At 40.3% G+C, this 20,808-nt stretch overlaps 1 protein-coding gene across 4 annotated transcripts in view; it reads right to left on the reverse strand.

Annotated features, from left to right (window-relative positions):
- Nucleotides 1–669: 669 nt before the first annotated feature.
- ypel2 (yippee like 2) overlaps nucleotides 670–20,808 on the reverse strand; it is a 76,097-nt gene continuing 55,958 nt past the window's right edge. For all 4 annotated transcript variants that reach the window (XM_062960296.1, XM_062960294.1, XM_062960293.1 and 1 more), the window contains 3 exons: nucleotides 19,750–19,793; nucleotides 17,726–17,834; nucleotides 670–14,036 (listed from right to left, as the gene is read on the reverse strand). In XM_062960296.1, the coding sequence (XP_062816366.1) occupies nucleotides 13,947–14,036; nucleotides 17,726–17,834; nucleotides 19,750–19,793 (243 nt within the window). In that variant the 3' untranslated portion in view covers nucleotides 670–13,946. The remainder of the gene's footprint in view (nucleotides 14,037–17,725; nucleotides 17,835–19,749; nucleotides 19,794–20,808) is intronic.

The following is a 20,808-nucleotide window of genomic DNA, read 5'->3' on the forward strand; positions in this document are numbered from 1 at the left end:
TACCTCTCCTAAGAGGCCTCTTAGGACTAAAGGGTGGGGCTGGGGTGTGGGCGGGGCTTCCTTCCAAGAGCCTGAGATAGGGCTGAGCCTCTATACCTCTCCTAAGAGGCCTCTTAGGACTAAAGGGTGGGGCTGGGGTGTGGGCGGGGCCTCTTCCCAAGAGCCTCAGATAGGGCTGAGCCTCTATACCCCTCCTAAGAGGCCTTTTAGGACTAAAGGGTGGGGCTAGGGTGGGGGCGGGGCTTCCTTCCAAGAGCCTGAGATAGGGCTGAGCCTCTATACCTCTCCTGATAGGGCTTTTAGGACTATAGGGTGGGGCTGGGGTGGGGGTGGGGCCTCTTCCCAAGAGCCTGAGATAGGGCTGAGCCTCTATACCTCTCCTGAGAGGCCTTTTAGGACTAAAGGGTGGGGCTAGGGGCGGGGCCTCTTCCCAAGAGCCTCTGACTACCTCCCCTGAGGCGTTTTTTAGAGGTCCAGCCCCGTCAGGCACTTGGGAAGAGGCCCCGCCCCCACCTCTAGCCCCGCCCCCTGTGTCCAGGACAGGGATAGAAGCTCAGCCCTACCTCAGAGCTCATAACTCCGCCCATAATTCCTGGGAGTCACTCCGATTCATACGAATATCAAACAAAAAGTAGGTGCTAGAAATAATATCATACAAAAGCCGATTCCTTTTTTGTAATATTTGAAAACTTTTATTTTTCTTTCAAATGAGCACCAACACATAATCATAAATGGGACAAACGATGCTTCCTTTTCCTTCTAATACTGAAGTAACTATGTACAATGTACAAACACATGACGCGGTGAAGACAGAAAATAATAATAATAATTCAAGAAACAATAAAACTCCAAACCGTTGGAACATTTATTTACTTACGGTGAAGCCAAAAAATGACCTGAAGAATATGCCAAACCAATAATAATAATAAAATAATACAAATTAAAACAAAACCAAGAAATAAGTATACACAAGTTTGTTTGTTTGTAAACACGAGGGTGTCAACACGACAGGCTGGTATTAGAACTATATATATATAGTCTTTTTTTCTCATTTCATTTCATTAAGCGGCTGAAGGGGAAAAGGAAGGGGCCTGAGGCTGTTAGGGATTGTGGGAGTTGGAGTCCAAAACATCCGGAGGGCCGAAGTTTGCCCATGCCTGTAACTAGGGGAACTTTGGTCGCCATGGAAACCACTGAGGCCTAGCAGGTCCAAGGAAGCCTTCGTTCTCCTGTTGCCATGGAAACACAGCACACAAACAAGGAAAGTTGGGCCTAGCGGTCGAAACAATCCAGAAATGGCAGGAAGTGGGATTTCTCCTATTTTCCCCTTCAAACTGTAAGTACAGAGGCCACAACTTGGTATGAAATCCATGATTAATGTGTTGGCGAAGGCTTTCGTGGCCGGAATCACTTGTCCGCTATGAGTTTTGTTATCCAGAAGCATTCTCTCCTGACGTTTCACCCACATCTATGGCAGGCATCCTGAGAGCTTGTGAGGTCTGTTGGAAATTAGGCAAGTGGGGTTTATATATCTATGGGAGGTCCAGGGTGGGAGAAAGAACTTGTAGACTTGTTTTTATTGTTGATTGATCTGTTTTATTGTTTTGCTTTTATATTGTTGTGTCCGGGCTTGGCCCCATGTAAGCTGCCCCGAGTCCCTTTGGGGAGATGGGGCAGGGTATAAGAATAAAATTATTATTATTATTATTATTATTATTATTATTATTATTATTATTATTATTATTCTCCTCCTCCTCCTCCTCCTCCTCCTCCTCCTCCATGGCTCCAAATGGTGATGGTGTCATCCATATATCTGAACCATATCGTGGGTATTTTTTTTTGTTGTTGTTGCTATTTCCAAAACTTGTTTTTTCAAAGCATTCCATGTAGAAATTTGCTATGGCCAGGCAGAGGCAGGAAGCAGCCAGGCTTTGAAGCTGCAAGGCTATTCAATGCTAATCAAGCTGGCCAGTGGCAACGTTCACACTTGCCTCCCACCCTGCGGCTTGAGAAACCGCAAGTCGCTTCTGGTGTGAGAGAATTGGCCGTCTGCAAGGACGTTGACCAGAAGACGCCCGGATGTTTTACCATCCTGTGGTAGGCTACTCGCATGTCCCCACATGGGAAGCTGGAGCTGACAGACGGGAGCTCACCGCGGGTCAGCAGTGCTGCCGCCACAAGCGGTTTAAGGGATGTGGGTGTATGTATTTTAATACAGTAGAGTCTCACTTATCCAAGCCTCGCTTATCCAAGCTTCTGGATTATCCAAGCCATTTTTGTAGTCAATGTTTTCAATATATCGTGATATTTTGGTGCTAAATTCGTAAATACAGTAATTACAACAGAACATTACAGCAGATTGAACTGCTTTTTCTGCCAAATTTGTTGTCTAACAGGATATTTTGGTGCTTCATTTGTAAAATCATAACCTAATTTGTTGTTTAATAGGCTTTTCCTTAACTCCTCCTTATTATCCAACATATTCACTTATCCAACATTCTGCCGGCCCGTTTATGTTGGATAAGTGAGACTCCACTGTATTATTATTATTATTATTATTATTATTATTATTATTATTATTATTATTATTTTATGACACAGCAAACAAGATAGATAAGCTGGATTTAATATCACGAAATCACAAGTCGAACACTTCCCAGTGTCTAGGACTGTGTGATGTATTTTCGGATGATGCGTGCATATCCCAGTCGGGTGGCCTTTTGCTGTTGGCAGATCGTAATTTTGTCAATGTCTATTGTTTCCAAATGCCGGCTGAGATCTTTTGGCACGGCACCCAATGTGCCGATCACCACCGGGACCACCTGCACTGGTTTCTGCCAGAGTCTTTGAAGTTCAATCTTGAGGTCCTGATAGCGACTGAGTTTTTCCTGTTGTTTTTCGTCAATGCGACTGTCACTTGGGATGGCAACATCAATGGTGACAGTCGCATTGACGAAAAACAATTATTATTATTATTATTTTATTATGACACAGCAAACAAAATAGACATGCTGGATTTCATATCACAAAATCACAAGTCGAACACTTCCCAAGTGTCTTATTATTATTATTATTAATAATAATAATAATAATAATAATAATTAATAATTATTATTATTATTTAACCCATTGCGCCACCAGGGGCACCCTGGACATTATTCCACAGGTATATAAACCCCACTTGCCTAGTTTCCAATAGATCTCACAACCTCTGCGGATGCCTGCCATAGATGTGGGCTAAATGTCAGGAAAGAATGCTTCTGGAATATGCCTAGACAGCCCTGAAAACCAACAGCAACCCAGTGATTCCGGCCATGAAAGCCTTTGACAATGCATTATTATTATGTTATTATTATTGGGGTGCCTTCAAGCTGTTTCTGGTTCATGGCAACCCAATAACATTGTTTTCTGGGGCTGAGAGTATGTGACTCTCCCATTGTGTTAAACATGGATTTGAACCCAAGCCTCCAGAATCGTCGTGCCATCTTCAAACCACATTAGGCGCCCATATCTGGCACAAAGGCCATTCTTATTTCTTCTGCATCGGACTCCTCACCTCCCTAGGCCTCCAACTATGACATCTTTTAATATAAAATAACTTTTCTGTCTGTGTAAAGTCCCGGCCATGATTTCCACTGAGGTCTGATCTGAATGGAGCTAGAAAGGTGAGCCATTCTCCAGGGAAAGAAGAGCCGTAGAAAGAGACAAAGGCACGAGGTTTGCAGTAATAGATCATGCAAGTTAGCAGCACAGCCTAAGCCTGGACTAGAGACTGAGAGCAGACTATTTATTTACACTCACATGGAAAAGTGTTCGAAAGCACGGCATTTCAAGATCTGCTTCTACATTCAAGAATACGCAATGACACCCCCCCCTCCCCAAACATCCCTGAAATTATTAATACACTTATAGAACGGAAATCGTCCCACGGATAGTCTCACTGAACCACGACTTTTGCATCTCCTCCCTTCTGTAAATATGCCACTGCTTACGTTCGGCTCCACTAGCAATAATAATAATAATAATAATAATAATAATCTAGATTAAAAGCACAGGATTGCAAAACGACAGTGATCCAAACATCACCTGGGATCCGGTTTCTTCTGTGCCATTTTCCCCAGGAAACTATACTATCCTTGAGTTGCTGTGAGTCTTCCGGATTGTATGGCCATGTTCCAGTAGCATTCCCTCCTGATGTTTCGCCCACATCTATGGCAGACATCCTCAGAGGTTGTGAGGTGTGTTGGAAACTACAGTAGAGTCTCACTTATCTAAGCCTCGCTTATCCAAGCTTCTGGATAATCCAAGCCATTTTTGTGGCCAATGTTTTCAATATATCGTGATATTTTGGTGCTAAATTCATAAATACAGTAATTACAACATAACATTACTGCGTATTGAACTACTTTTTCTGTCAAATTGGTTGTATAACATGATGTTTTGGTGCTTAATTTCTAAAATCATAACCTAATTTGATGTTTAATAGGCTTTTCCTTAATCCCTCCTTATTATCCAAGATATTCGCTTATCCAAGCCAGCCCATTTAGCTTGGATAAGTGAGACTCTACTGTATATTTATCTGTGGAAAGTCCTGGCTGCGAGAAAGAACTGTTGTTTGTTTGAGGCAAGTGTGAATGCTGCAATTGGCCTCCTTGATTAGCACTGAATGGCCTTGCAGCTTAAAAACCTGGCAGCTTCCTGCCTGGGGGAAACCTTTGTTGGAAGCTGGCCCCGTTTGGAAGGCCCTATTTTCTGAATACTGTTCTTTATTTACTGTCCTGATTTTAAAGTTTTTAAATACTGGTAGCCAGATTTTGTTCGTTTTCATGGTTTCCTTTGAAGCTGCAAGGCTTTTTTTTTTCCGTGTCAGGAGCAACCGGAGTTGCTTCTGGAGTGAGAGAATTGGCCGTCTGCAAGGACGTTGCCCAGGGGATGCCCGGATGTTTTGATGTTTTACCATCCTTGTGGGAGGCTTCTCTCATGTCCCTACATGGAGCTGGAGCTGATAGAGGGAGCTCATCCACGCTCTCCCCGGGTGGGATTCGAACCTGACAGCTTTCAGGTCAGCAACCCAACCTTCAAGTCACGAGGCTTTTATCCCCTAGGCCACCGGAGGCTCCATGCTGTTCAATGCTAACCAAGCTGATCAATTGCAACATTCACACTTGCCTAGTTTCCAACAGACCTCACAACCTCTGAGGGTGCCTGCCATAGATGTGGGCCAAACATCAGGAGAGAATGCTTCTGGAACATAGCCAGACAACCTGGAAAACTCACAGCAACCCAGTGATTCCAGCCACGAAGGCCTTCAACAACACATTATACTATCTTTTCCCTTTAAATAATAGCTCGAAACAGGAGAATATAATATCATTCAGGATTTTAAACATCCCCAAAATGGGTTATGGGGAGTGGGAGAAGAAAGCACCATATATTATCCTTAAATTAAATCTTATTTACATTAAGAAGTACAGCTTTGCATGGGAGATAGGTATACAATGTTGCCAGGAAGACGGATCGGGGATTATTTCAAAAGAGAAAAAGCAAGGAAGAAGGGGAGGTAAATAACCTAGCATAAATAAGGAAGATCTTTTTCTTACCCAAGACAAAATCTCTAGGTATTTCCACCCCAAAATGATGGCACAATGTTCTGTTTTATCCCATCTATTCCAGGCATGGATAAGAAGCTCACCTGCCTTGTATGGGAGAGAAAAGGTGGTGCCTTTTAGCCAGATTGGGACTCAAACAAAAAGTAGCCAGATTGGGTGGCTGAGAGTTGTCCGGTGTGTTTGACCATGTTCCAGAAGCATTCTCTCCTGACGTTCCGCCCACATCTATGGCAGGCATCCTCAGAGGTTGTGAGGTCTGTTGGAAAGTAGCAAAGTGGGGTTTATATATCTGTGGAATAATGTCCAGGGTGGGAGAAAGAACTCTTGTTTGTGTGAATGTTGCAATTGGCTTCCTTGATTAGCATCAGATAGCCTTGCAGCTTCAAAGCCTGGCTCCTTTTGCCTGGGGGAATCCTTTGTTGGGGAGGTGTTTTTTCGAGAAGTTGAACTTGCCTGTAATGTGCATAACCAGAGTTTGGATGGTCACTTTTCAGGAGTGCTTGTGCATTCCTGCACGGAAAGGTGTTGACTATATGATCTTTGTGGCCCTTTCTAACTATTTATTTATTTATTTATTTATTTACAGCATTTATATTCCGCCCTTCTTTCTCACCCCGAAGGGGACTCAGGGCGGATCACATTACACGTATAGGCAAACATTCAATGCCTTTTAACATAGAACAAAGACAAGACAAACATAGGCTCCGAGCGGGCCTCGAACTTATGACCTCCTGGTCAGAGTGATTCATTGCAGTGATTCATTGCAGCTGCTCTCCAGCCTGCGCCACAGCCCGAATCTCATATTAAAACTATGAGGTTTTAATAATCAATTTGAAATCTCAGCTTCGACTTATTATTATAAGTATTGTGTTTGAATGTCTTGGGTAGCAAGGCTATCCAATGCTAATCAAGGTGGCCAATTGCAACATTCACACTTGCTGCAAACAGACAAGAGTTTTTTCTCCCACCCTGGACATTATTCTGCGGATATATACATTTCGTAATTGCAGTAGGGTTAAGTGTAGTTTAGCTGTGTAATTTGAAGCTAAAACAAGATATAGTAGAGTCTCACTTATCCAACGTTCTGGATTATCCAACACATTTTGTAGTCAACGTTTTCAATACATCATGATATTTTGGTGCTAAATTCGTAAATACAGTAATTACTACATAGCATTACTCCGTATTGAACTACTTTTTCTGTCAAATTTGTTGTATAACATGATGTTTTGGTGCTTAATTTGTGAAATCATTACCTAATTTGATGTTTAATAGGCTTTTCCTTAACCCCTCCTTATTATCCAACATATTCACTTATCCAACATTCTGCCGGCCCGTTTATGTTGGATAAGTGAGACTCTATTGTACAACAAATTTGACAGAAAAAGTAGTTCATTACACATTAATGCTATGTAGTAATTACTGTATTTACGAATTTAGCACCAAAATATCATGATATATTGAAAACATTGACTACAAAAATGTGTTAGATAATCCAGAACGTTGGATAAGTGAGACTCTACTGTATGTTGTAGGCATTGAATTTTGCCAATTGTTGTAAGCCGCCCTGAGTCCCTTCGGGTGAGAAGAACGGGGTATAAATGCTGGAAATTAATTAATTAATTAATTAATTAAATATAAACTCCACTTGCCTAGTTTCCAACAGACCTCAAAACCTCATAGATGTGGGCGAAATGTCAGGAGAGAATGCTTCTGGAACATGGCCCGGAAAATTCACAGCAACCCAATGATTCAAGCCATGAAAGCCTTCGACAACACAGTAGCCAGATTCTTTGGTCATGCTTTTCAAAGAGAGAGTCTTTCCAAAGCTGTCAGTTCAAAACGTTGTTTATCTTTGTGCATTTGACATGCGGTAGGTGGACCCCAAAGCCAGTTGAGTGACACGGATTGGAGACTATTCCAGCTGTTTTTGCAAAATACCCTAACGCTCAGCTATCCTAAGAAGAAGGAGTCGAGGGTGGTGGAGATAGCAGTGAGATCTAAGACAGTTTAAGAAGCACTTTAGGTGTTGACATATGACAGAACAGAAAAAAGAAACAGAAACTACATCTAAAGGAATTGCTCGGAAGGAGAGTTTAAGATCATGGCTGGGGAGTGAATGCCCTAGAATGGTCGAACTACAATGCCAATCAATTCCATCACCACCAAGGAAAGAGGATGATGGGACTTGTAGACCACAAGAACTAGCAGTGGGTGTACAGCAGGCATGCTCTAGAGCAGGGGTCCCCAAATTTTTAAAACTGGGGGCCAGTTCACAATCCCTTAGACCGTTGGAGGGCCGGACTATAGTTGGCCAGGTGGCCACCGAGCAATATTAATAATAATAATAATAATAATATATTTAGTAGACATGTCCAAAAAATCGTTTTGAATCGTATATCGGAATTATTTCGGATTGTTCTCGCTTTTTGATACGCATTCCGAGACATTGTCTCACAGCGCAACCAGCAATGTAATTTGAACCATTGTTGGCCCATTCTCTAATTGTCTCTTAATGTTTCGTTAATTTTTCCCCCCCAAAATTTTTTAAAAAATATAGAGAGAGGGTGAAGGGGCCTGGTCTGGCTGTTCCCACAGAGGGGTTTGGAGAAAGGGTTAGGGTTTTGTCGCTGGTTCTTTCTCTTAGCAAGGGAATTTCTAGTTTTCAAAGTATCTTTGCACTCCTTGCCAGGGCATTGCTTGGCGTGGTGGTCACTGGTCCATTTCAAATTGAAGGCATTGGGTTGAGGTTTGTGGGATCACATAGCAAGAGACACCATTGATTTCCAGTGTCCTTCTTGCTTACAAATATAGCAAGGGAATTTCTAGTTTTCAAAGTATCTTTGCACTCCTTGCCAGGGCATTGCTTGGCGTGGTGGTCACTGGTCCATTTCAAATTGAAGGCATTGGGTTGAGGTTTGTGGGATCACATAGCCAAAGACACCATTGATTTCCAGTGTCCTTCTTGCTTACAAATATAGCAAGGGAATTTCTAGTTTTCAAAGTATCTTTGCACAACTTGCAAGGGTATTGCAAATTTGATGAGGATAGCTCAAGAAATGAGGGCGGGAGAGCCCTGTAAAAGTCCCCCCCTGTTCCTTTTTTTTTTTTTTTTTTTGCGTCCGCCATTTTAGAAACATTTAGAATCATTACGAATTTTCGGAAATATCCAAAATTTTTGGGTGAAAAAATCGGAAATACTTTCTATATCGAAGTGCCAGTGCCCCCTACTTTAGAAACGAGAATTGAAACATTTTTTTCATCGATCGGACATGCCTAATATTTAGCCCAATCCCTTTCTGCCTTTGTGGACCAAAAGCACAAGCAAAGCACCCCTGACAGATGGCCTCCCAGCCTCAATTTTAATTATTATTATTATTATTATTATTATTATTATTATTAGATTTTGTATTTGTGGAGCATCAGAGGTGGAGGATATCGCAGAAGTACTGTTCAGCTGTGAATTGTATAAGAAAGAGAGAGACCAATGCCTCGGGCCATACATTATTCACAAAACACACTGGGACCCACATATTAAAACTCTTTTGTACCGCGGGTTGTATGTTGTATGTATGTCTATGTGTTAAATGTTTTGATACGGCCGATGGACCAATCAATAAAACGTGTTTTATAATAATAACTAGCTGTGCCCGGCCACGCGTTGCTGTGGCAAAGTGGTGGTGGTATTGGTTAAAAATTGTTGTGTAATTTTTATTTGACGTTATTTGCAATTTTTTATTAATTTTATTGTAAGTTATATTTTTATTTATTATATTTTATTATTTTCTTGTATTATTTTTAGTTATTTTCTGTTATTATCGTATTTTATTGTATTAATTTTTAGTGTTTTTTATTATTTTTTATTGGGTTGCTAGGAGACCAAGTTGGAGGAGCTTAGCCTTCTAACTGGCAACAATTGGATAAAAGCAATTATTCCTCTCTCTCCAATTAGGACTTTATTTTTCTTTTCTTTTTGTTGTATCAACCTAGAGGCGTGGATGATGGGTTGTGTTGTCAAATTTCGAGGTTGGGGGGCCTGTAGTTTTGTTGTTTTGTGGGTCGCCGTGATGCCATCACTCTTTTATATATATAGATAATAATAATAATAATAATAATAATAATAATAATAATAATAATAATAATAATAATAATAGAGACCCCTTGGGCCATTTAGCCCAACCCCTTTCAGCCTTTGTGCTGTGGGGGCCGAATAAATGGCTTCAATGGGCCGCATGTGGCCCCCGGGCCATAGTTTGGGGACCCCTGCTCTAGAGCCACAAGTTACAGAACAGGGGTCCCCAAACTAAGGCCCGGGGGCCAGATGCGGCCCTCCAAGGTCATTTACCTGGCCCCCGCCCTCAGTTTTATAATATAATATATTGTATATACATATAATATTGATAATAATATTATAATGTAATACAATATAACACTAATAATAATACCATACAATAGTATTAATTATATATTATATATTACTAATAATATTACAGTATAGTAGTATAGTTCAATATAGCAATATATAATGCTAATAGTGTGCTATGCTAATAATATAACATATTGTATGTACATATAATTTGTAAGCCACTCTGAGTCCCCTTTGGGGTGAGAAGGGTGTGATACAAATGTAGTAAATACATATAGTAAATAAATAAATAAATTTTAGACTTAGGCTCGCCCAAAGTCTGAAATGACTTGAAGGCACACAACAACAACAACAACAACAACAACAACAATCCCAATTAACTTGACTATCTCATTGGCCATAAGCAGGCCCACACTTCCCATTGAAATCCTGATAAATGTATGTTGGTTAAAATTGTTTTTATTTTTAAATATTGTATTGCTTTTTCATTCTTATTTCATTGTTCTTGTTCTTGTCGTTGTTTTTGCACTACAAATAAGACATGTGTAGTGTACATCGGAATTTGTTTGTATTTTTTTTTTCAAATGATAATTTGGCCCTCAACAGTTTGAAGGATTGTGGATAAAAAGTTTGGAGACCCCTGTTATAGAAATTACTTCTGAAGTTGCATGCAGCCTCAAATAGAATGCTATATGAGATGGATGAAATGTCAATGGATAGAATCTGGGAGACTCGATTTTCCCATCCCGAACATCAGGAGAGAATGCTTCCGGAACATGGCCATACAGCCCAAAAAACTCACAGCAATGCATTGATTCCGGCCATGAAAGCCCTCGACAACACACTAAAAGAGTTTCCTCCTCCTCCTTTTGCTCTGACAACAATCTTTCTTACCACCAGATTGTGACGGATTTGCCAAGCAGATTAACCTACATGAAAGACTTCCACAAATAAGCAGGCGAGCAAATGAAAAGGAACGAAAGGAGAAGGAAAGACGGAGAAGAAATTAATTTGGATGGATATAAATATATATATCCATTAGAACAGCCTTATGTTAACCAGCTGTTCGGTTGCGGGATGAAGACTCACAGAGATAATACATAAGGAAATACAAACAGGTAAGGCCTGTGAGACACTCAGAACTGTCAAGCCAAACCCTTTGGATTTCTCCATCCTTTCTAGGTGGAGGTCGGGAAAGAAACAGAAGAGGTTTCAAAGAGTCAAACTGAAGTATAGCACCCGCTCTTCTGTCTAGCAAAGTGACACTTGCTCCTGAAAACGCTTAGCAGCAAACAACAGTACTCAGGCAGATCGACAGCAGCAAACTTCATTCATTGAAAGGCAGATGGAGAGCCACTCCAAGCTGGTATTGGCCTTTAGAAGCATTTGGGGAAAGCGAGCCTTATTCGTGGCAATTCCAAATTGTAAAGTAAAAGTTTCCCCTTTACTCTGACTCTGGGGGTTGGTGCTCATCTCCATTTCTAAGCCGAAGAACCAGCGTTGTCCATAGACACCTCTAAGTCATGTGGCCATTGGCATGACTGCATGGAGTGCTGTTACCTTCCTGCCAAAGCGGTACCTATTGATCTACTCACATTTGCATGTTTTCGAACGGCTAGGTTGGCAGAAGCTGGGGCTAACAGGGGCAGCTCACCCTCTTCCAGTCAGCAAGTTCTGTAGCTTAGCGGTTTAACCCGCTGCGCCATTGCGGCTCCAAATTGTAGTTGCCTATACGTTAAGGGATTTTTTTTTTTTGGAGTGGGGAAGGACATCATAAAAATACTTTTATAATATTGCCTTTCTAAAACATCACCAACCCCAGAAACTCTCCCGGACTTCCGCAGCTGTGAGATGCTAAATATATATACATATAAATCAGCACTATCTTATTTATAATCTTAACATCCAAACCAAGAATCTAGGCTTTCTTTGGGCATTCACAATGCATCATAGACCTTGCAGCAGACACAGGAATGGGTAGAAAGTCTCCCAAAGCTTTCCCCTTGACCCATAGTTTCTTTCATTTCCACACAACAGCAGCCTCTTTAGTATGCACTTGCAAGAAGGAAAAAAAAACAGAATACAGTAGAGTCTCACTTATCCAACACTGGCTTATCCAACGTTCTGGATTATCCAATGCATTTTTGTAGTCAATGTTTTCAATACATCGTGATATTTTGGTGCTAAATTCGTAAATACAGTAATTACTACGTAGCATTACTGCATATTGAACTACTTTTTCTACCAAATTTGTGGTAAAACATGATGTTTTGGTGCTTAATTTGTAAAATCATAACCTAATTTGATGTTTAATAGGCTTCTCCTTAATCTCTCCTTATTATCCATCCAATGTTCTGCCAGGCCGTTTATGTTGGATAAGTAAAACTCTACTGTATTTATCACCATGATCACCGGGTTGCTGTGGGTTTTCCAGACTGTATGGCTATGTTCCAGAAGCATTCTCTCCTGACGTTTCGCCCACATCTATGTCAGGCATCCTCAGAGGTTGTGGGAGAAGCGTCAGGAGATGCTTTCGGAACACAGCCATAATAACGGTAAACGTACGAATGGATCTAATTACATGTTTTAAATGTTTACATTGTATTTTAATGGTTTTTTAATGGATTGTATGTACTGTTTTTGATTTATAACTATGTTGTAGACATTGAATTTCTGAGTCCCTTCGGGTGAGAAGGGCGGGGTATAAATGCCAGAAATACAGTAGAGTCTCACTTATCCAACATTCACTTATCCAACGTTCTGGATTATCCAACGCATTTTTGTAGTCAATGTTTTCAATACATCGTGATATTTTGGTGCTAAATTCGTAAATACAGTAATTACTACGTAGCATTACTGCGTGTTGAACTACTTTTTCTGCCAAATTTGTTGTATAACATGATGTATTGGTGCTTAATTTGTAAAATCATAACCTAATTTGATGTGTAATAGGCTTCTCCTTAATCTCTCCTTGTTATCCAACATATTCGCTTATCCAACGTTCTGCCGGCCCGTTTATGTTGGATAAGTGAGAATCTACTGTAAATAAATAAATAAATATAAACCCCACTTGCCTAGCTTCCAACAGACCTCAAAACCTCATAGATGTGGGCGAAACGTCAGGAGAGAATGCTTCCGGAACACAGCCATACAGCCCGGAAAACTCACAACAACCCAATGATTCCAGCCATGAAAGCCTTCGACAATATCATGATCACCACTGCGGTATTTTGGGGGAACCTATTCTCTGAGAAACAGGAGGGTAGGAAAACATAGTTCCCCAAGTACCTCTCTAAAGCTTTTTTAAAAAAATTTCCTCTTTCTTGATAAGCTTAGTACTTCAAAACAATCACATGGGAGACGCCAGCTAGCAAGGATTTTGGGGTGACAGCCTCACAATACAGAGCGAAAAGGCATAGCCATGAGGTATATAAATGTAGATTTTTTTGTTTGTTTACGGTCCACACGTTTCAAGCCATGGTTAACCAGGATTTTTCAAAAGGACGGCAGGACAGGCAGGGATCCCCGTTCCCGTGTCTCGCCCACCCTGTGGCCCCAAAAACACGCGTCTCCAATAAACCGTCCCCCTCTCCCCTTCGGTTTCGAATGAGACGTCAGTTGTGAAATGGTTTTTAGCCATTGGGTTTGCTCCTTCATTTGTTGCGGTGGTTTGTTTTCAATCAATGCCGGAACATAGAGAAAGAGGGAAAGGAGGGACGGGAAGAAGGGTACCAGAAGTTGACTCACAAACAGATACAAAAGCAAAGAGACGGACGTTAATCGAGGCCGGTCACCGGTAAGGATGGCAAAAAAGGGCGCCTGAAGACGACGACAAAGCCCCCCAATGCATGGAACGAAGCGGTTTTCAGTCACTCGCTCTCTGTCGGAGATAAATGTTCAGTTGGATGGCATTCTCTCTCTCTCTTTCTCTCTCGCACGGATTGTGGGCATGCTTTTTCCCCCGTCGCCGTTCAATCCCAGCCGTTATCCTTGATCATGTGCGCTAATTCAATGATGTATTTGCCTTCTTTATACTTTTGACTGCTTTCGAACGCATGTTCCTTAAATTGAAGCAAAACAGAAGGGGTTACCAAAGGTAAACAAAATAAAAAGGAAGACAGAACAGAGGAAAGTCTTTGCAAACTAGATTTAATAGTAATAATAATAATAATAATAATAATAATAATAATAATAATAATAATAATAATTTATACCTGAAGCAGAGCCATCAATAAAGAAATAATAAAACATTTGCCGCTTATCAGAAGAAGGGTTACCGAAACTAGGATAAAACCCGGGAACCAGTTGTAAACGGAGTAAACGGATATATTACCACTTACTCCAGTCAATAACCAGCTACTCAGGATCTACATCAGCATTGACTCTGTCTCCTTGGCTTTACTATTGTTTCAAAACCGGTGGAGTCCTGAGGAATCCTTCCAGAACTTCAGAGACTCTGAATAATAATAATAATAATAATAATAATAATAATAACTTATTATAATTTATTATAATAATTAATAATAATTAATGACGAAAAACAACAGGAAAAACTGAGCCGCTATCAGGACCTCAAGATTGAATTTCAAAGACTCTGGCAGAAACCAGTGCAGGTGGTCCCGGTGGTGATCGGCACATTGTGTGGCGTGCCAAAAGATGATGATAATAATAATAATAATAATAATAATAATAATAATAATAATAATAATAATAATAATAATAATTTTATTCTTATACCCCGCCCCATCTCCCCGAAGGGACTCGGGGTGGCTTACATGGGGCCAAGCCCGAATAGAACAATAAAAACAAGACAAGAAACCAATGAAATCAATAATCAAACCATAAAAACAAGTCATAAAAACCACATACAAGATAAAATGTTAAAATCATGGATAAAGTTAAAAGAATCTAGGCCAAAGTGCTAAGAGGAAGGAGGTTACTCAGCTGCAATGGCTATAAAGTGCTATTATAATATTGGGGAAGGCGTTCACTGAAATGAGATCTCAGCCAGCATTTGGAAACAATAGACATTGACAAAATCACGATCTGCCAACCGCAAAAGGCCACCCTGCTGGGATCTGCGTGCATTATCCGAAAATACATCACACAGTCCTAGACACTTGGGAAGTGTTCAACTTGTGATTTTGTGATACGAAATCCAGCATGTCTATCTTGTTTGCTGTGTCATAATAAAATAATAATAATAATAATAATAATAATAATAATAATAGTACAGTAGAGTCTCACTGGTGGTGGCAAAGTGTGTTAAAGTGCTGAGCTGCTGAACTTGCAGACCGAAAGGTCCCAGGTTCAAATCCCGGGAGCGGAAGGAGTGCCCGCTGTTAGCCCCAGCTCCTGCCAACCTAGCAGTTCGAAAACATGCCAATGTGAGTAGATCAATAGGTACAGCTCTGGCGGGAAGGTAACGGCACTCCATGCAGTCATGCCAATGGCCACATGACCTTGGAGGTGTCTATGGACAACGCCGGCTCTTCAGCTTAGAAATGGAGATGAGCACCAACCCCCAGAGTCGGTCACGACTGGACTTAACGTCAGGGGAAAACCTTTACCTTTACTAGAATCTCACTTATCCAAGTTTCTGGATTATCCAAGCCATTTTTGTGGTCAATGTTTTCAATATATTGTGGTAAATTTCAGAAATAAAAATAGATACCAATAAAATTACATGAATTGAGGCATCAGTAGGTTAAATGTTTTTGAATATTTACATAACGCTCAAATTTAAGATAAGACTGTCCAGCTCTGATCAAATCATGATTCTCATCTTCTTCAATGTAAATGTGCTTATGTATCCTTTTAATAATAATATAGTAAAATAATACATGTAATAATAATAATAATAAATACAGGAAAATAATACATCTAATAATAAATACAGGAAAATAATAATGCAATAATAATAATAAGATCAGAGTGAAATACTAAATGTATTAATAATAATAAAAAATAGAATAAAATACAGTAGAGTTTCACTTATCCAACACTGGCTTATCCAACGTTCTGGATTATCCAATGCATTTTTGTAGTCAATGTTTTCAATACATAGTGATATTTTGGTGCTAAATTCGTAAATACAGTAATTACTACATAGCATTCCTGTGTACTGAACTACTTTTTCTGTCAAATCTGTTGTATAACATAATGTTTTGGTGCTTAATTTGTAAAATCATAACCTAATTTGATGTTTAATAGGCTTTTCCTTAATCCCTCCTTATTATCCAACTTATTCGCTTGTCCAACGTTCTGCCGGCCCATTTACATTGGATAAGCGAGACTCTACTGTAAATGTAATAGTAGCAACAATAATAGAGAAAAATAATAAATGTAATAATACCAATAATAATAGAGAAAAATAATAAATGTACTATATATTCTCGAGTATAAGCTGACCCAAATATAAGCCAACCAGGACCCTCACCAGCGTATAAGCCGAGGGGGGCTTTTTCAGTCTTAAAAAGAGGGCTGAAAAACTAGGCTTATACTCAAGTATATACAGTATATTACAAATACAAACGAACCCAGGAAATTAGTGGATTGATATTTATGGAAAACCCCCTGAAATTCTAGTAATTACTACTAGCCAGGTTCTGAACTGCTGCTGATATTGTTATATGTCGTTTCATGTGGTTTTACATGAATATAATGTTTTAAATTGTTGATTATGTTTCTAACCTATGTTGTTTGGGCTTGTCCCCATGTGAGCCACCCTGAGTCCCTTCAAGGAGATTGAGGCGGGATATAAAAATAAATTATAAAATTATAAAAATAATAATTATATTATTATTACTAGCTGTGCCCGGCCACGCGTTGCTGTGGCGTTGTCTGGTGGTGTTGGTGAGAAATTGTTGAGGTAGTGGTGGTATTGAATGTCTGTTGTATGGTTGTCTTTATGTTTAGTATGTGCACTGAAGTGGATTATATGGCAGTGTGGAGTCAAGATAATCCAGTTCAAAGCAGATAATATAAGATTATAAATGGGTTATATAGCTGTGTAGAAGGGCCTTGAGTCTACACTGCCATATAATCCAGTTATCTGATAATCTGTGGAAGAGGCCTAAGTGAGGCCTAACTGTGCCTGTCCCCTGGACTGAGTAGGTTGCTAGGAGACCAAGTGGGCGGAGCTTAGCCTTCTAACTGGCAGCAATTGGATAAAAACTATTATTCCTCTCCCTGTAATTAGGACTTTATTTTTCGTTTCTTTTTGTTGTATCGACCTAGAGGCGTGGATGATGGGTTGTGTTGTCAAATTTCGAGGTTGGGGGGCCTGTAGTTTTGTCCGTTGCCCTGATGCCATCACTCCTTTTATATATATAGATTATAAACAGTATTCCCCAACTGCTGCTGTCCACTTGTGTTAGATTCCTGACCATTGACCATATGCTATCTGTCAAATGTTGGAAAGTGTGTGTATATGTGTGTGTGTATATATATATATATATATATATATATATAGTAATTTATATTGTATTTTAATAGTTTTAACTGTTGTACGCATTTTTGATATTGATTTTGTATGGGCATCGAATTGCTGCCGTTACTGTAAGCTGCCCTGAGTCCCTTCTGGTGAGAAGGGTGGGATATAAATGTGAGAAATAAATAAATAAAGTATTCAGATTGAACCGTAAGAGACTGGAATTTATTACTAGCCTTCCTATTGCGATCACCGTGTAACAACGAGGCTTAATCTAAAAGCAACCCTTTCCTCCATATACCAAATGTAGATACTCACATATTTCCACCCCAGCGTGGTTTTGCAGTTTTCACAGTAAATGTCAGCGACCGCATGCAGTCCCGTTAACAAAACCCGTTCTTCTGCAGGGCCACAGCCTACGTTAACTCTGCAAAAAAAAAAAAGAGAAAGAGGATGTAATTTTAAGATGCCACTTCTTTGTCAATCTCATCCAAGCAGTCCGTGGCTCCCATTGTGGCCAATTGCCCCATACTGAACACACAATATCTCATATACACGTCTTTCAATGTTGCTTGGCAGAGTCTAATAATCACTAGTTTCTGATAACCCATATGTCTTGGATTGTGAGCTCATAAGATTTCACATTTCTGCCCCAAATCACAAGATTGATTGGGCAGGAAAAACTGATAATACAGAACTAGGTTAAAAATCTCAAAAATGAGGTCTCTATTATCATTCATAGTTCCTTGCCCTATCATGATACATCATGGTTTATGTTAACCATGGTTTCCTTCCTCAAGCCATGAACTGCACAAAAGATTAACTACAGTAGAGTCTCACTTATCCAACACTCGCTTATCCAACATTCTGGATTATCCAACGCATTTTTGTAGTCAATGTTTTCAATATATCGTGATATTTTGGGGCTAAATTCGTAAATACAGTAATTACTACATAGCATTACTGTGTATTGAACTACTTTTTCTGTCAAATATGTTGAATAACATGATGTTTTGGTGCTTAATTTGTAAAATCATAACCTAATTTGGTGTTTAATAGGCTTATCCTTAAGCTCTCCTTATTATCCAACATATTCGCTTATCCAACGTTCTGCCGGCCCGTTTATGTTGGATAAGTGAGACTCTACTGTATATCAAACCATAGGTTGCTGTGAGTTTTCTGGGCTGTATGGCCATGTTCCAGAAGCATTCTCTGCTGATGTTTCACCCACATCTATGGCAGGAATCCTCAGAGGTTGTGAGGTCTGCTGGAAACTAGGCAAGTGGGGTTTATATGTATAGGATGGAGAAAGAACTCTTGTCTGTTGAAGGCAAGTGTGAATGTTGCCATTGGCCACCTTGATTAGCATTGAATGGCCTTTCAACTATAATGATTATTATAATTACTAGCTGTGCCCAGCCACGCGTTGCTGTGGTTAGGACTTAATTTTTCTTTTCTTTTTGTTGTATGAACGTAGAGGCGTGGATGAGAGGTTGTGCTGTCAATTTTCGAGGTTGTGGGGCATTTCGTTTAGTTGTTTTGCCCGGTGCCGTGATTCCATTACCCTTTTATATATATAGATTATTACATTGTATTACATCGTAATATTATTATTAATATTACAATATTACAATATATAATATTACAATATTACAAATTGAATAGCCTTTCAACTTCAAAGCCTCGCTGCTTCCTGCCTGGGGGAATCCTTTGTTGGAAGGTGTTAGCTGGCCCTGATAGTTTCTTGTCTGGAATCAGGGCCGATTAACAAGGGATTCCCCCAGACAGGAAGCAGTCAGGCTTTGAATCTGCAAAGCTGGCCAATTGCAACATTCACACTTTCCTCAAGCAGACAAGAGTTCTTTCTTTCTCCCACCCTGGACATTATTCCACAGAGATATAAACCCCACTTGCCTAGTTTCCAACATACCTCACAACCTCTGAGGATGCCTGCCATAGATGTGGGCGAAACGTCAGAAGAGAATGCTTCTGGAACATAGCTATACAACCCGGAAAACACAGCAAAAAAAAAATTACCAAGTCAATGAATGGAGGGACTTATTCCTCAGGTATAGATTTTCCTGAGATATACTGCTCCTGAAGATGGAAGTTTTGTTTAGCTATTCATGAACTTCGTCTTCCTTTGAAAACATCCTTGCCCATAGCTACCTCCATATCTCAGCAATACAAAATTTATTCTTTAGGGGGGAAAGGCGGGGGAGAAGACTAGAGGTGGGGTGGTGATGTCAGAAAAAAAAATCTCAAGCCTGTGATGCTTGAATAAATGTGATACATTACAACAATGACCCAAAAACAAAAATAAAAAAATCCAGAACACTCACACGGAATTGAAGAGATAGGCCCGGCCTTGGCTTCCTTGGAAAGACTGCAAGGCAAGCAAAAAATAAAATCAAAACCAGAAAAATCCATTAAGATTGGTATGGTACAAAGCCAGACTGGCATCAGCAACAGCAATGACTTGGCAGGAGATCTCCATATTGCAGCTTTGGAACTATTTTTTTTCACAGAAAGAGAGAGATCCTCCCCACATATTAACTCCCCCCAAAAGTGGAAATTGGCTCTCGCTTATCCAACGTTCTGGATTATCCAACGCATTTTAGTAGTCAATGTTTTCTATACATAGTGATATTTTGGTGCTAAATTCATAAATACAGTAATTACTACATAGCATTGCTGTGGATTGACTTTCTCAGGTTATCTCATTATATACAAGTGCAGAGTCTATTAAGGAGCCCCTAATAGCGCAGCGTATTAAAATGCTGAGCTGCTGAACTTGCAAACCTAAAGGTCGCAGGTTCGAATCCGGGGAGCAGAGTGAGCGCCCGCTGTTAGCCCCAGCTTCTGCCAATCTACGGTAGCAGTTTGAAAACATACAAATGTGAGTAGATCAATAGGTACTGCTCCGGCAGGAAGGTAATGGCACTCCATTCAGTCATGACTAAGGCCACATGACCTTGGAGGTGTCTACGGACAACGCTGGCTCTTCGGCTTAGAAATGGAGATGAGCACCAACTCCCAGAGTGTGAGTAGATAAATAGGTACCGATAAATAGGTATGGACAACGCTGGCTCTTCGGCTTAGAAATGGAGATGAGCACCAACCCCCAGAGTGTGAGTAGAGCAATAGGTACTGCTCCAGCAGGAAGGTAATGGCGCTCCATGCAGTCATGCCTAGGGCCACATGACCTTGGAGGTGTCTATGGACAACGCCGGCTTTTCGGCTTAGAAATGGAGATGAGCACCAACCCCCAGAGTGTGAGTAGAGCAATAGGTACTGCTCCGGCAGGAAGGTAATGGCGCTCCATTCAGTCATGCCTATGGCCACATGACCTTGGAGGTGTCTACGGACAACGCCGGCTTTTCGGCTTAGAAATGGAGATG

Source organism: Anolis carolinensis, unplaced genomic scaffold (assembly GCF_035594765.1).
Source record: "Anolis carolinensis isolate JA03-04 unplaced genomic scaffold, rAnoCar3.1.pri scaffold_7, whole genome shotgun sequence".
NCBI classification, from domain to species: domain Eukaryota; kingdom Metazoa; phylum Chordata; class Lepidosauria; order Squamata; family Dactyloidae; genus Anolis; species Anolis carolinensis.